General features: G+C 43.8%; 1 protein-coding gene across 1 annotated transcript in view; it reads right to left on the bottom strand.

Moving 5' to 3' along the window:
* Positions 1-16,833, bottom strand: part of TMEM131L (transmembrane 131 like) — a 146,185-nt gene that overhangs the window by 62,226 nt on the left and 67,126 nt on the right. The window contains 4 exon segments of the mRNA XM_059697802.1: positions 1,539-1,649; positions 2,526-2,642; positions 4,435-4,558; positions 8,790-8,858. Coding sequence (XP_059553785.1) covers positions 1,539-1,649; positions 2,526-2,642; positions 4,435-4,558; positions 8,790-8,858 — 421 coding nt within the window.

Raw genomic sequence — 16,833 nt, forward strand, 5'->3', positions numbered from 1 at the left:
ATGTGGAGAAAAGGTGAAGTGACGCAAATCTTAGAGGCTACGAGGGGCAGAAGTCCTATTTGGGGATGTCAACTCAAATGCCATTGACTCATCTATCTATTAAAAACCCTGGGGGCCCTCATGTACTGAACACTACGTTGCTGCTGAGACGATAGAAATGAAAAAGAAATGCCCTGTCCCACAGAGCCTCGAGGGAGAGCCGGGGAGGGGACAACAGGGGACAGTAACTCTAAGGCAGGGATTGGATCCCAGCGCGTGGGACCACAGCACAGACGTGCTGGGAACCCGGAGCGGTTTCAGAGGAGGTGGTGTCGGAACTGGGCCTTGAAAGATGGACTGAGAAGGGTGATTAGAGTCCAGCAGGGTCAGAGCTTATGGAGGTGAGATGGTTTGTAAAACAGGGAAGCCATGTTCGGGCAACGAGAGGTTTAGGACTCTTCTGCAGCTCCCGCCGCTAACCATCCCGGTGCCTGACCGGCACCGAGCTCAGCTTCCTCACATCTGAGCGACAGTGGAGGAAAGCGCACAAAGGCACGCATCGGTTCTCTGACTGTTTTCTATTTCATTCCTCATGCCAGGATTGTGTTGGGTTTGGAGCAGCAAAATATCTGATGTCGTATGTGGTCATTTTGACAACTCACATTTCTCTCAAGTTTTGAAACAGAGAGCTTATGGCCATCTTAAGCAAACTAACTTTGCATGGTGACAGCTGGGTACTAGACTTATGAGGATCACATTGTAGGTATATAAACACTGAATCACCATGTTGTACACCTGAAACTAGAAAAGAATGCTTTACAGGTAAGGTTCATAACATGTTGACTCAAGAGTTTTCTCAATTTCGAAAGTTATTCAGAGTTGATATGAATAGTGAGCTCCCTGATAACCATGGAAATATGGATAATCAAAGGGAAAGAAATGGCCGAACCTACATGCTAGCAATGAAATGCTTATTAAAAGAATGTGAAGGTACCATTCTATACCGTCTAAAACATCAAAAATATTTCTTTGCACGAAGCCACACACAGGCAGGACTGGAAGCAGGGAGGGGGAAGATGGTAAGATACTCCTGGAGGAGTATCATTACTGGGCACTATGGAGCTTCTGTCTTCCTCAAAAGCAACCTGGCAGGATTTAACAAGCTCTATAAAAAAGTTCAGTCTTTAACCACAGAATCCCTCTTTATGAAATATACCCCAAGGAAACAGGTCACTTAAAGGGAACCAAGAAACATAAAATATGTGCATGGCCTAATGGTAACAATAACGAAACACTGGACACGTTTCTAATTACCAACAAGCAAACTATGAAATGTCGGCACCATGGACTATACAGCCATTAAAAATAAATACTTGTTGTTCTATACATACACGATTTCTATATATATATCAGGATTTTTTTTCAAAAAGCAGAAAAGAAGGCAAAATCATCATTCTAGGTAAAAAGGCTGTATGTACTCTGTAAAAGCTACACAAATGTAAAGGGCTTCAAAGTTTGGTGCTGACTAGCATTCGAAATAAATCGACTGTTAAAATCACCTGTGTTTGTGAGAGCTGAATGCTCTGGACCTGCGGGAGCAGGAAATAAGCATTTGTGAGCTGCTGCGCAGACCCTTCTGTAGAAATTCTGCGAGTACCAATTCCAGAAACCTGCAGGAGACAGAGAGGAAGGGTGCGGGAAGATATTCCCCTATTAGTTCTGAAGTACATTTGCCATCACGCTAAAATATGTTTCCAAAGGAAATCTGTATTCAGCACCTTGACCTTCAAGATTCCATTTACCCAATTATTATATTTATCTTCAACAACAACAAAAAATGCAACAAAAGTTGCTGTATTTCAGCAGAAAATTCCTCATTGTAACAAATCTTTTCACAACTAGTCAACTTTCCTCAAAGGGGTCCCCGTGCTTCATGGAATCCAGTAAGAATTAACCACAAACATGGTTAGATAGATCTTGGCACTTAAATCACTTCTCGTTAGGTCCTCTTTTAACGATGTCACAGGTACAACTTAAGATAAAGAAACCTAACTACTTTGGAGAGCAACAACAAAAAGATACCCCGCTCTCCCTTCCTAGTGCCTTGATGTGAATAGCGAGCCCCCTGAGACCTGGCCCCCACGCGCACAACCCATGTTCCCTGATGAGAAATAGTCCTGAGCCCAGGAGGGAAGAGGCCAAGTGGCTAGAAATGCCCCCTCTAGGTGCCTCCCTCTGGCCTGTTTGTGGGGTGTGGCCTGCGGGCTTTGAAAGCCTGCTATATTCTGTACTAGAAAACTGTACGGCAGATTTCATTATTTTGTCCCAGTGCCCTTCAAAGATGCACGGTGAGAGGGACAGCTCTGCACAGCCCCTGTGCGCCACGCGGGGCAGGAGAGGGGGAAAGCTGGAGAGTTCAGCAGCACTAATAGCTTCACTATCACTGCTATACGCCAGGTGGCAACATGTCCGAACGTCTTCGTTAAACTATCCAAACCCTGTAAGTCAACCACCAAACTATGTGCCAGAAGGAAAAAGTTACTTACGTGATAGGAAAGGACTCCATGTGAGGAGGTATTAATAAATAAAGAACTTTCAATGTTCCCTTCTTCAGTAGGTAAGAAAATAATTCTGAAGGAAGTTCTCCCCATTGCTGGAATCACCTGAGAAAGAGGCACCTAATTAGCCATGTGGAATGGCCCTCCTTGAAAAATTATCTCGCACAGACTTTCTTTTGGGTGATTTCTGTGAACAGATGTTAGCATCTTCTGCACCCTAGATTTGTAAGCAGCAGGAATCCCTGAGATCAACAACCACAATCTAATAGAACATTCCAAAGAACATAGTGTGGACTCATGGCAAGAGAGTTGCCGAGTCCTTTCACTTGGGATTAGCCAGGGGTGGGCAAACTTTTTGACTTGAGGGCCACAATGGGTTCTTAAACTGGACCGGAGGGCCGGAACAAAAGCATGGATGGAGTGTTTGTGTGAACTAATATAAATTCAAAGTAAACATCATTACATAAAAGGGTACGGTCTTTTTTTTTTTTTTAGTTTTATTCATTTCAAACGGGCCGGATCCGGCCTGCGGGCCGTAGTTTGCCCACGGCTGGATTAGACTCACATGCCTCACATCTTTCCTCTTCCCTCCTCTTCCACTCCCACGCGTTCAACGCCTTTATCTAACACAGTTCTAGATTTACTTAACACATTGATACTAAATAAAAGTCAGGGAGCCCGACTGACGTGGCTCAGCGGTTGAGGGTCGACCCAGAAACCAAGAGGTTACCAGTTCAATTCCTGGTCAGGACACATGCCTGGGTTGCTGGCTCGATCCCCAATGGGGAGGAGAAGGGAAGGGGGCAGGATGGCAGGAGGTAGCTGATTGATGATGTTTCTCTCTCACTCTCTCTTGTGCCATTTCCTTAGTCACAGCATTTTTTAAAATTGATTTGAGAGAGAGAGAGGAGGAGAGAGACAGGAAAAGAGAGCGGAGAGAGAGAGAGAGAGACACCTCCTCCATACCCCCTACTGGGGTTCGAGCCCACACCCTGACCGGGAATCGAACTGTGGACCTTTCAGTGCACGGGACAATGCTCAACCAACTGAGCTACACCAGCCAGGGCAGTTACAGGAATTTTTAAAAAGTGCATCAGGTGGCCCTAGCTGGTTTGGCTCGGTGGATAGAGCATTGGCCTGAGGACTGAAGGGTCCCAGGTTTGATTCCAGTCAAGGACATGCCCAGGTTGTAGGCTCAATCCCCAGTAGAGGGCATGCAGGAGGCAGCCGATCAATGATTCTCTCTCATCATTGATGTTTCTATCTCTCTCTCCCTCTCCCTTACTCTCTGTAATCAATAAAAATATATATATTTTAAAAAGTGCATCAGTGGACATAAGTAAGTAAAATAAATAAGTAAAAGCCACTGGTAATTGGGAATCTTCATTACAAGTTAAAGACCACCGAAATTGAAACTACTGAAAGACCAGGGTCTTGATCTCTGTGTAATGGTGCACATTAGCATATTAAGGAGTTATTTTCTACCTCTTACTCCTGCATTTCCAAGGAGTCCTACCTACCTTAGTGGGTTCACCAGGTGAAGAGATCACAACTATTAACTTGTCTTAGTTACTACAAGCCTCAACATGGGTTGTCATTTCAAAACAGATAACATTAAGCATCTTTAATGATGAAAAAGTCTTATTAAATATTCATCCATTACTACCTCGTTTATACTGTTACACTTTTTTCCCATGGAGATATCAAGAACCACCAAAATCATGAATATGAACAACTAAAAAAAAAATAAGTGCTAAAGCAAACACACAGAAGGAAAGAGCTTGGGTAGCAGAAAAAGGGGAGACAGGGAGCAGAAAGTAAAAACTCGAGGCCAAAGAAAGCAAGAAAAACTGGCAGCCCGCCACAGCATAGTTTCCAAGAGCACATCAACACTCACCCTGCAATGAACAGGAGGCACATGGAAATGTCCAGCAGCTGTAAACACTGAATTCACCACGACCTCGCTATCTCTACTCGGGTTATAAGCATAGAGGATCTTGGCTGCAGGGTGTCCCAGGAACCTAGGAAAACAGAGGGAAAAATAATATATGAATAATGCATTGTGTGCTTATAACTATAACTATCCATCCATCCATATATATATATATATATACTAGTATATACTTTAAACCAAGAAAGCTGTTGATGTTTATTACAAAGTTGAAAGCAACAATTATCAAACCCTGTTATTAATAAAACATTTCATCAACAACGGAAAAAAAACACCCTCCAAAAAAAACTTTTTTTACAAGACTTATGCCAACCCATTATAGCACCCCAGTGGTTTTTGGGTTACAGGTATTCAACCCATCCAGGCCATAACATGCTTGCAAAAAGCACACAGTGGGAACCAGGTACTACGTGTCTGGCTGGGACTCTGAATCAAATGCACATATGTTTAGATAAGAAACTGTACTCATAGAGAAACCCAAGTTTTTTAGAGTTTGCTTCCTGAGTAATAAATTTAAAGAGGCTTTTCAGGGGGATGAGTTTCAACTGGCAACGAGACTTAATAAGCCTTATAAAAATTTAACTGTTGCGACAGACCATTCTTCTGAGAAAAAATGAAAACCCTGTAACACCTTCTAGCAGTGGCTTTCACCCAGTTAAATACCGTGAGACTTTAAGAACACCCTGATAAAAGTTTGGCTCCTCCCTCCACAAACATGAACACAGGAAAGTTTAGACGTAACTTCAAAACTTTCTATGAACTTCGGAGTAAGGATCTCTGCTCTATAGCAAATACCCTAGCGGCTGAAGACCTTTCTTTTGGCTTTCCCACCTACAAGGCTGGCTCTGACCACCTACCTGGAGCTACCTGCAATGTTCCCTCTAATCATTTACCTCTGGTTCCACTGCCCAATGCCAAATTCACTACAGTTAAATTAGCTGCAGTACTAGAGAGCCTGCAACAATTTCACTGAAATCATTTCTCAGTTTTAATACTCTCAGTAACAAGACCCAAATATACAGTTTTCATTAGTAAGCCTCACAAATAAAACTATATTCTAAAATCAGCAAAAAACTCATCTCCGGTATGCTTGTGCTTTTTAAAAAAATGAAGCACAAAAAAAGAAAAAAAAAGAAATGAAGCACAATGGGATTCCCAAAATACTATATTATCACTATCAAATCCTTGGGATTTTTCTTCTAGCTTTTCCTCCTACTTTTAATCACAGACCTTAATTGAAGATTTCATACATCCAATGTGTATTTTTTAAAATAAGTCCTGCCCTGCCCTTGGTGGTTAGAGTGTCAGCCCGAGGACTGAAGGTTTTCGGATTCAATTCCCAGTCAGGCCATGTACCTGGGTAGCAGGCTCAATCCCCAGCTCAGCATGTGGGAGACAACCGACCGATGTGTCTCTCTCATATTGATGTTTCTCTCTCTCTCTATCCCTCTCCCGCCACTTCCACTCTCTCCAAAAATCAATGAAAAAAATAACCCCAGGTCAGGATTAACAAAAAACAAAATCAGTCCTTTACAGCCAGTTACAAGTAAAATACACATCAGTGTGGTTAAAACCTTGCACTTTCACTGTCTTTAATGATACAACTAAAATGTTTATACTACCATAAGCATAAAGGGCCACCTCCAAAAGCCCTACCTCGAAAGTACTGGGTTCACCTTTGTCTTTTCTCTCAATTAAATTAAATAAACAAGGACTTCCATGGGTTTAGGGTTTAGGTAAATAGTAAGAATCAATCAGCAAAGTTATTACTGCTGATCCTCAAAGGCTTATATCCCATTCACACAATTGGAACACAAGGTTTTTTGTTTCAAAGGACACAAATGTCTCCCAGAGGAAGAGATTAGAAAACACGGCGGCAAAACTGCAATGCTCCGGAGTCCGGGGACTGCATCCACCAGACTTCCCCAGGCCTGACCGAGCACGCTGCTGAAACCTAGCTAGCACTGTGCTATTTTTACTCTATTTTTTAAATTCTATTTTTAAAAGTGTTATGAGGATAAGAATTTCCTTCGCTGGTGACAACTGGAAGATGCCTTGTTAATTTAATACTACAAAAGAACGATTAAAATCTCTTATGAATGATTAGCACTTTAAACCTCAGGACCAGCAGAATATTAACCCTTAAAATAAGCCCTAAGAAGTACCAGTAGGCAGGGGACAACTGAAAAACATGATCCTGATCCGGCACCCCAGAGGGAAACCAACGCTATGAAAAGCAATGGGGCTTGCCCAAGGTCAGCGTGAAAATAAACAGCAGCCAAAGCTGAACTAGGGCAGGAAAGAAATCAGGAGAAGAACTATGGCTAAAGTTTTACTCTAATGCCTATAAATTATGCCATTTATCAGAAGTCAGGTAAAATGACTAATTTTTAAAGGTTGTAATTTAAACTCATTTGTTCTTACTGAAATTTTAAAAACTTCCACAAAACCTACTTATTCCCATAATCATATCCTAGATAGATCTCACTTATAAGTAAAATAGCTTAGGAATCAGATTTATTCTGTCACTCCGTGAGCAAACCACATTGCTCCTCTGCAACAAATGTATGAACACATTTTAATGCATGGTCAAATATAGAGATATTGGAAAGTAACACACACACACGCACACACGCATGCACACACGCATGCACACACCCGCACACATATATAATACCTATCCTTCCAGGATTGATTAGAAGATTCAAATGACAAGAGATATGGCTGTGCTTTGAGAACTATAAAACTACTACATAAATGTAAGTTAAGTAAATCATCCAAAGGTGACTCAAGTCTAAAAATTAGCAACCTTTTCAAGTCAAAGAATTTAAGCTTTTTTTAATATGCTTTCAGCCATCAGGATCAGCAATTGATAATATATATATATAGCTAATTAACATATGTAGCTAATATATACATCCATCCAGGTGCACTGAGTACAGGACTTCTTCATTACTGAAGAGCAAATATATTATACACAGCCAGCATCCTATGACCTGGAATGGTTTACCTACCCTAAGCGCACTGATCACTATCCATCTTATTCTCTCTACCAAACTGTACTAGACACTTCTTTAAAGTAGGTCCTCCATTAAAACTTTTTACAATAAAGACTTTCCATAAAAGCACTGTGCTCTCTCAGAATTTGAAATCAGTGAGGTTTTATTATAGATTTAGCTCCTAATAAAGTTTCTTGACCTAAGAGTAAAAATTCATAAACGAAAAAGCAGGCACCTAGAGTCTTATAAAGTTAGCAATCTCCCTCCACACTTTTATCTCTTCTTCCTTTCAAGGAATCTCCTTTAAAAGCTCCACAAGGTACTTTACACTGAAAATCCATTCTCCCTCACTGCCACTCCATTCTCTTGGATCAGAAGGAAATGGAAAGAAAGACACCCAGATGAATAGGGGAGGACACGCCAGGAGACCCCCACTAACTCACCCCAGATGCTCTCTTAACACCTCGGTTATTTCATTCACATAATTTTTCTCGTAACTCAAAAAGCTCTTCGTAAAACTCAAGTGAGGCTCCAGGCTGCTAAAGCAAGCAGAGCTTTTCCATCCAAAACACTCATTTACTTCCATCCTGGAAACTCGAGAAATCTGAAATTCTATCTACTCATTGCAGCAACATTCTGCATCCAGGGAGTTGAACACTCTAAGTTTCAAACTTTGTCACAGCCAACAGGAGTCCTAAAGTTCACTCCTCTCCTGCAGGGCTCCACCCTTCTCTTCCTTAATTTCCCCGGAGTTCACAGATTAGTCTCTCAACTGACACTTGTCACATTCCCTTCACCTCATGGTTCTTAACAGGAGGCACAGTCAGTAATTACAGCTTATGCGCTGTCCTCCCCACTTAACTCATTTCCAAAGTCTTAACCGTAATAACGAGTGTCTGTATAGTGCAAGTTTGAAACCTGAAGCATAGAGAGTAGGAAAAACAAGTCAGTAAATGAATCTAATGAAATGAATTCAGAAGCCATCAATATTTAGAGTTTTTCATTATATAATAACCTGATTTATTTTAGAAAAACAAGAACTTAATATTGACTTCCTATTAAATTCCAATCACTACAAGTTATTATAAGTACATTTGTTAAAAACTAAAGAAAGGGCTAAAACAATTCTTATACTCTCCTTTGCACACACACAAAAAATATTCCCTTTAACAATTCCCAGGATTGATTTCCCTTGATATTCTGAACATATTTTTAAAGTATTTAACATCATACACTTATAAAATATCCTGAGAGAAAATAATGCAAATAAGTTCTTAAAAATTATAAAGCAAAGATACTTACTGAATTCCAAAATCTAGAACTGATGGCTGGAAATGTAAGCCCTTTCCACTAAATAGTTTGTCTGAGAAGCTAAAAAAGAAAGAAAAAAAGAAGAATAGAGAGATTAATTTTTGTTGTAGGTTTAAAATTTGAATGCTAAGTTAAGAGGATATCTTAGGCCAATGGCTCTTACAATTTAACTCTCTTGTAAATGAGTCTGAACTAGATTTTCAATGCTAAAATTGAATTATTAGAAGTCTGATATATTTCTGCAGCTGCAAAAATCTAAGATACTCTTAGATTATGGTTACTACAACTTCATATCTAATGTACAAGTTCTGTAAGTATTCAGATAAAAATAGGGATAGATTTCATTTTTAACAGGCTTCATTTCTGGATGAATTCAGATAACATGACTATTTTCATAAACCCCAATTCAAGAAATGACATTCAAAAGTGAGTTGGGATTGGGGTGGGGGTGGGGACTGCAGAAGGAGGAAGCTTTGGCCCCTACATTTATTATATTACTTATAACAAGGAAAGGATGGGGCACATAGCCAGGGTTGCTCCTAAAGGCTGCAACCATCACCTGTATTTTTAAGGAAAACCACCACATAAAATCTCCCATGGCAGGTCACATTTTTGATACTTATTAAACATTATCATGACTTCCTTCAGAATCAAAAGCCACAAATTAATATACCAAAAAGCATATAAAGAAAACACATTAAAAAACATACAATTTATAAGCATACTGAAATACATAAAATACAAAATATATATACTATAATATATAAAATATAAAATATATGTATATATGTATACATAATATGTGTGTATGAATGTATGTGCATATGTGTACAACAATTTATTTATTTAGTAGTTTTACTATCAGACTTTATTATTGTCTATACTAGAGGCCCGGTGCACGAAATTCATGCACTCAGGGGGTCCCTCAGCCCGGCCTGCACCCTCTCACAGTCTGGGAGCCCTCAGGGGATGTCCAACTGATGACCGTTAGCTCAGCTTGTGGCTGAGCAGTGCTCCCCCTGTGGGAGCACACTGAGCACCAGGGGGAAGCTCCTGTGTTGAGCATCTGCCCCCTGGTGGTCAGTGTGCGTCATAGGGACCAGTTGTTCCGCTGTTCAGTCAATTTGCATATTAGCCTTTTATTATATAGGATTCTTGAAGGTATTTACATGTATATGTGAATGGCAGAAAAACTTTATAATGGTGTGCTATTGTACATCACTTCCCAACTTCACATCCAGTGACATGATGTTAGTAGCTTGAAATCAACCATGGTGGGAGTGTTTACACCACATAGAAATTTGCAAACACTCCAAATCAGAGCTTTCTCCCCTGGAGAAAGCTAATTTTTAAACATTAACCAACACACAACTGGGAAAAAAACACACCAAACATCCATCAAAAGGTTGAACAAACCTTGACACTTAATAAAGTACAACAGAACTATGAAAGGAAATGGGGCAACTTTTAACGGCTATAAAAGTGATCTTCAGAGCATATAGGGAAGTGAAAAAAGCAAGTTGAAGAACAATATGTATAATACGCTACTTTTTATTTTTAAAACGAGGGAGGACACAATGTATGTACTACATTTTAAAAGTCATGTAACCCAAAAATATTTAACCGAAGAAGCGCCTAAGTGTAACCTGTGCAACTGTTTTCAAAGGCTCAAGCAAGCTTTCCAAAATACACTCTTTCCATTTTCTCCTCCCACCAAGTAGCCCTCCGCCAAGCATGGTTCTGAGGCTGGTCCAGGAGTGGACATCTGAGTTTCCCACCTGCCAGCCAACAGAAGCTCTGTGACCTTCAGCAAGTTCTTCTCCCACTTTCCTTGAAGATGCAAACAACATAGAGTCCAGAGAAACCCTTTCAAAATCCTCACCTCACAGAGTGAATCCTGGCTGCAATCTTTTCTTCCTCCCTCCATTTTCCTTCTTCCATCTAAGCTTCCCTTATTCCATCCTCTCTCCTAAGACTCCTCTGTCTGTTATCTCCTATTTGTATCTTCTTTATTCTATCTACAACATCGGCCACATTAATACTGAATGTGACACCTCAAGTCTCCATCTGCTTAACTCCTGCCAACCTCTCTCTTGTGTTGAGCTTCCAGAGAGAAGAGGTACGATTTACTGGGTCCCCCTCAAGCCCCAAAAGGCCAGGACTAACCCCATGACTTGCTTGCAAAAAAGGCCACTAACACACCCAAGAGCCTCCATAAATGTTTTGAGGAGTCACAGGAGGCGACTGACATAAAGAGGTGCCAACAGCAGACGCACCACGACCACCCCACTCCCGACCAAGCTGGCCAGGGCTCAGCCTTCCAGAAGAAAAAGAAAACAGGCAACTTCACATGTCAAAAATTATCTTAGGAAAGTCATGCTACTGTATAAGTAATAAGTAAAATAATTTATGACAGTCTCCTTCCTGCCTTGTGTCCCGGAAGTGGATGTGCCACCAGATTTCACGTACAACCTCTGAATGAGGAAAGTCTGTAGGATTAAATTAATTTACCCAAGCTAACACAGCGACTAAGAGGCAGAGCCAAAATTCCAAAGCAGACCTGTCCAGGTCACAGACATGAGCCTGGTACAGCATTCAGGTCTACGCAAGGCCGTGTGACCTACAGGGACCCAGGCAGTCTCTCCTGGGCTTCAGGGTCCAGACAAACGTGGGCTCCAGGTCCAAGGCCATCACTTTCCAGTCCCGAGTGGGTCAGTTGCTAAATTACTCTAAAGCCCCCTTTATCTGTAAAGTGGAGATGACAACCCTGTCTACACCTCGCAGTCGTCCTCAGTGTAAAACGAGGTAAAAACGCCTTTGTTTCGTGACTGGCACACAGTTAAATGCAATAAATACTAGATCGTGTTACTAAGAGGATGATTCTCATCTAACAAGAAAAGCAGTGAGAACAGGCGGAGAGGCCCATTGAGCTTGGAGTCGGAGCTGGCTCTGGATTTAGAAGTCCCAAATGGGGTAGCAGTATTCGCTCTGAAAAGAACAAATGAATACAGACCTGGGCTCTTAGTCATTATTCTAAAGACACCCACTTTTTGCAGAGCTGAGCCTTCCCTCGGCAGCAGGACATATGTTCAAGGAAGTCCAAGTATTATTTATTTATTTACTTTTAATATATTTTTATTAATTTCAGAGAGGAAGGGAGAGGGAGAGAGAGATAGAAACATCAATGATGAAAGAGAATCATTGATCAGCTGTCTCCTGCACACCCCACACTGGGGATCCAGCCCGTAACCCAGGCATGTGCCCTTGACCAGAATTGAACCCCTGACCCTTCAGTCTGCAGGCCAATTCTCTATCCACTGAGCCAAACCAGCTAGGGCAGCCCACATGTTATTTTGAAAGAATATCTTTGCCTTAAATCACCTAACATTTTTTTTCTTTAATCTCCTCTCCTCTTATTTAAAAAAAAAAAAATGGCTATCTTTTTTTTCTGCATATAAAACAAACACAGTTCAAAAAAGTGGCTAGAAAAAGAGGAAAGGAATTTCACTGGAAATGAGAGGCCCTTGGTTCAGGTCCCAGCTATGAGCTCCCATGTGACACAGTTTTCTCTTTGGCAAAATGAAGGAGAGGGACCAGGTGACTCTAAGATCCTTGGGAAAGTGTTGGGATGCCCAGACTTTTTATTCCCAGGAAAATCCATCTTTGTGCTGATAACAGACACACACCCTTTAGAAAAATTCATCCCAGTTACTGAGATTTGGAAATGGATTAACTATATAACCACCTGTTCTGGCCATGCACAAATGTTATGTGACTGAAACACATCATTTCAAATGCCATGCTCTACCTCTTCTGAATGAGCAAAAAAGGGGCCCAGGGACTCCGGGCACAGCTCTCGGCAATTTAGTAAGTGAGGTATGGATGCACAGGGTCTGGGGCCAGCTCACGGAAGATTCTCCCCCCTCAAGGTTATAATCCAGGAAGCTGGACAAAGCTTGGCCAAGCTGGACAAGCAACACTCAAAGAGCAAGAGCATTCAGAGAGAAAAGGAGAAACTTACCTTAAAAAGAAAAAAAAAATCAGGCATGGTTTTGAACGGGGAATGGGTCTCAATGAACATCTAGCATGAATGGAAACTGAATGGAGACCACTTGTAGCACAGCTAACAGCAGAGGGGAAGATGCAAAATTAGGAAAGCACCATCTGAGCACAGAAAACACACTGGCAAGCTAGCCTGTTGTTGGCTCTGAGCAGCAGGGTGCAGAGCAAAAAGCAAGAAGGTGAGTGTGAGCGGTGAGGTGAGAAAAGGAGAGAGTAGCTATGAGGGAGCCTCTGAGACAGCGAGGCAGCTAACAAATGGCTTCACTGGGCCAGAAGGAAGGCAAGAGTCAGGCGCTCCCTGCCATGAAACGGTTATGCACCATGGCTCTGTGCTGGACCATAGCGCTGCAATGTTTCAGATGAGGGGCTGCAGAAGCCGCCCCGAGCAGGTGAAAAATAACTCCACCTTCTACAAGGAATGTGAAGTGATCACCTACAGGGAGGGTGGAAGGGTCTGGTTTTCCATATTCTTAAATGGACAGGCTTTCCTCCAGCTCCAGAAACCCCAGCACCTACAGCTACTGCCTTTCAAATGCAAACTCTTTCAATACCCGCAGAGAGCAGCAAGTGCTTAAAGAAATTTCTTTAAGGCTAGGACAAGGGCTTTAGCCACAGGATGAGGATAAAATGGTGGTGTGAACAAGAGAAAAGGGTTGACACCCATTTCACAAACACTCAGGAAGGTAATGAAGTAAGTAGATCACGCGAAAATAATGCTATTGTCTAGACGAGGGGGTGGGGGAACCTCAGGCCAGTGAGCCATATAAGGCCCGAGAAATCGGTTGGTCTGGCCCTGCCAAGGCATTAGGGGTGAGTTAATTAACTGTTTGACCAAATATAGCAGGTTAACTTTAAAGTTGATCATTTTGTAGGGCCCTCGAATGATGTTATAATTATCCTAATGGCCCATGGCAGAAAAAAGGTTCCCCACCGTGGGTCTAGATTAAAGTTTTCAAGGAAAGACCTGTTATGCTGATGAACTACTTACTGGGCTATTCTCCGAGTCAGGAGACTCTGAGTGCCCATTCAGGCCCCGGCGGGCACTGGACTCCCTTGAGGTGGGGATTCCTGCACTGTGACATCTCCTTGGACCCTGAGCAGATATTTCTAGAACTCTGCTGGTACTGCCAGAGACCTGGGAGGAATTCGGGACTTTTTGGTTATGCAATAAACCTGGAATTGATCCCTGCACAGATAGAATAAGCCCCAGCCTGGGGCTGCCGCTCCTGAGCCCGAGCCCACTCAGGGCAAAGCCTCGGCGGGTTCCCACCCACGGTACAGACTCTGCCGGAGGCGCTTCTGTGACCTCACAGTGAGTCCTCGGCCTGAGGGCCTCCGGGGAAAAGGGCATCATAATCTTAGCACTACAAGCTGTTTCCTGCTTTTACTTTTCATTTACAAAAATGCTTCTCCCCAGAAGTTTGAGAGGAAAAATATCAAATACACAGGCATGTCTACTCAAGTTAGAACTGCCATTCTTCCTGGTAAATGAACAGTTTGCAAAGAAACACTTCACAGTGGAAGCAGAAGCCAGTATTTTCCCCATTAAATCCCCACGGAGGTAGGGGGAAGACATTTGGTAGAGCACCGTTTTCCTGATTCCTTCCACTCTAAAAAGCCGGGCTTCCAGGTCCAAGCGAAAAGACAAGTCCTTGGAGCAATACCAACTGTGGTCTGTTGGAGGCGCTCTTGCCAACAACAGGATAGCTGGGGTTTTAAGCCACCCGGGCATGTTGATGGCCAAGTCTGCCTAAGGCCAGGACAAAAGTCCTCCATGCTAGTCTGCCCCTTCAGTGGCTGATGGCCTCCAAATTCATGCCACCCATGGCTGAGGTGCTCCTTCTCTCAAAGACCAAGCCCTCCCAGCCTTTTCCGGGTGGTTCCTGGACTGATTCCAGGGCCGCACAGCCCCATCCTGCCCTCTCCAAAGTGTGCACCCTCCCCTCCCCTCCTCCGTCCTCCTCCACTCCAGGAAACTCAGCCCCTCTCATTTGAGAAGACCCTCTCCCGGTGCTCCCTACCTCTTCAAGCCCTCTTCTTCCCTCCACAGCCAAACTGTTGGCAAAGTAACCATGTCAGCAAGTGCATTCATTGAGCACTTACAGTATACCAGATGCTGCCCCCAGCACTTTATTGTCCTTTGTGCCATTTCCACACACACGGAAACAGACACTTTGAGCGTTTACACAGCTCCCCAGAGCCACCCCGCCATTGACGGTTGAACAGGAATCAGCCCAACACTAACGACACGGCCTGCCACCCCACTTCTCCGGCATCCTGTACCCTCACCGACCAAGACAGCTCCTGCTGAGGTCACCAAGTACTGAGCTCACTTAATCTCTCTACTGGCTGCTCTCCTTAAGTTCTAGGAAATCTCATGGAGTCTTTCCCCTCCCTCTAGGACTGCATCTTCTCATTTCCCCTCTCTCTCTCTCTCTCTCTCTCTCTCTCTCTCTCTCTCTCTCTCTCTCTCTCTCCTGTTCTCTCATTCTTCCTAAATTCCCACCCTCTAGGTTCATTCATCACCCAGAGGGTGACGTTCCCTATACAGACATGTGTCTTTTCATGGCTGTCCAGTAGCCAAGCTTCCTTAGTGCATTCATAGATCTCCCACGGTCACCCCTCTGGATGGCCACGGGATCGGGAGCAGATGCCACCACGCAGGAAGGTGGAGCATCCCCTGTCCTGGAGTGACCACAGTGGCCGTGCAGCGAGTGACCAGCAGAGGGACAGTGTCTTCTGTGGTCTACTTCCATGACCCGTTTCAGCTGCGGTTCTAGCTGCTAGGCCCACTTTGGCTTGTTTGTTTTCTGAGCCTGGTTCTTAAGTCTTCCTAGAGATTCTGTACGCTGCCCAAACGCTTTTCAATAAATTCCTTTTCTGCTTAAACCAGCCAGAGCTGGTTTCTGTGGTTTGACATGCATTTCTCAAGCCTGTGTCGGTGGCCTGGACCAGACGCCCTCCTGCTGATGGCCTGCAGGCACCTCCAAATGGAATCTAAGATGGAGTTCAACGCCCAGTCTCCTCTCACCATCGGTTCACAGGGTTCAGAGCGCTGCACTACTGCCTCGGTGAGGGATGGCTCCCTGCTCACTATTGTCTCCATGAGGGATGGCTCCCTGTGCACTATTGTCTTCGTGAGGGATGGCTCCCTGTGCACTACTGCCTCCGTGAGGGATGGCTCCCTGTGCACTATTGTCTCCATGAGGGATGGCTCCCAGTGCACTATTGTCTCCGTGAGGGATGGCTCCCTGTGCACCATTGTCTCCATGAGGGATGGCTCCCTGTGCACTATTGTCTCCATGAGGGATGGCTCCCTGTGCACTATTTTCTCCGTGAGGGATGGCTCCCTGTGCACTATTGTCTTCGTGAGGGATGGCTCCCTGTGCACTACTGCCTCCGTGAGGGATGGCTCCCTGTGCACTATTGTCTTCGTGAGGGATGTCTCCCTGTGCACTATTGTCTTCATGAGGGATGGCTCCCAGTGCACTACTGTCTCCGTGAGGGATGGCTTCCTGTGCACTATTGTCTCCCTGAGGGATGGCTCCCTGTGCACTACTGTCTCCGTGAGGGATGGCTCCCTGTGCACTACTGTCTCCGTGAGGGATGGCTCCCAGTGCACTATTGTCTCCGTGAGGGATGGCTCCCTGTGCACTACTGTCTCCGTGAGGGATGGCTCCCAGTGCACTATTGTCTCCGTGAGGGATGGCTCCCTGTGCACTACTGTCTCCGTGAGGGATGGCTCCCTGTGCACTATTGTCTCCGTGAGGGATGGCCACCTGCCCAGCCAGGAGCCTGGATGAGACCTATCTCCCCTGCCTTTCTTAACTGTAAGTACATGCCGGAGGCTGCCCTGTAGTGTGACACTTTTACACCACTCAACTCTCTCCATACCTTCTACCTCCTACTCTTACTAGCAGGACCTTATATTCGAGAGGCACTACATTGCATGTTGCTTAAAGAATTTTACAAT

The sequence above is a fragment of the Myotis daubentonii genome, chromosome 5 (assembly GCF_963259705.1).
Source record: "Myotis daubentonii chromosome 5, mMyoDau2.1, whole genome shotgun sequence".
NCBI lineage: Eukaryota > Metazoa > Chordata > Mammalia > Chiroptera > Vespertilionidae > Myotis > Myotis daubentonii.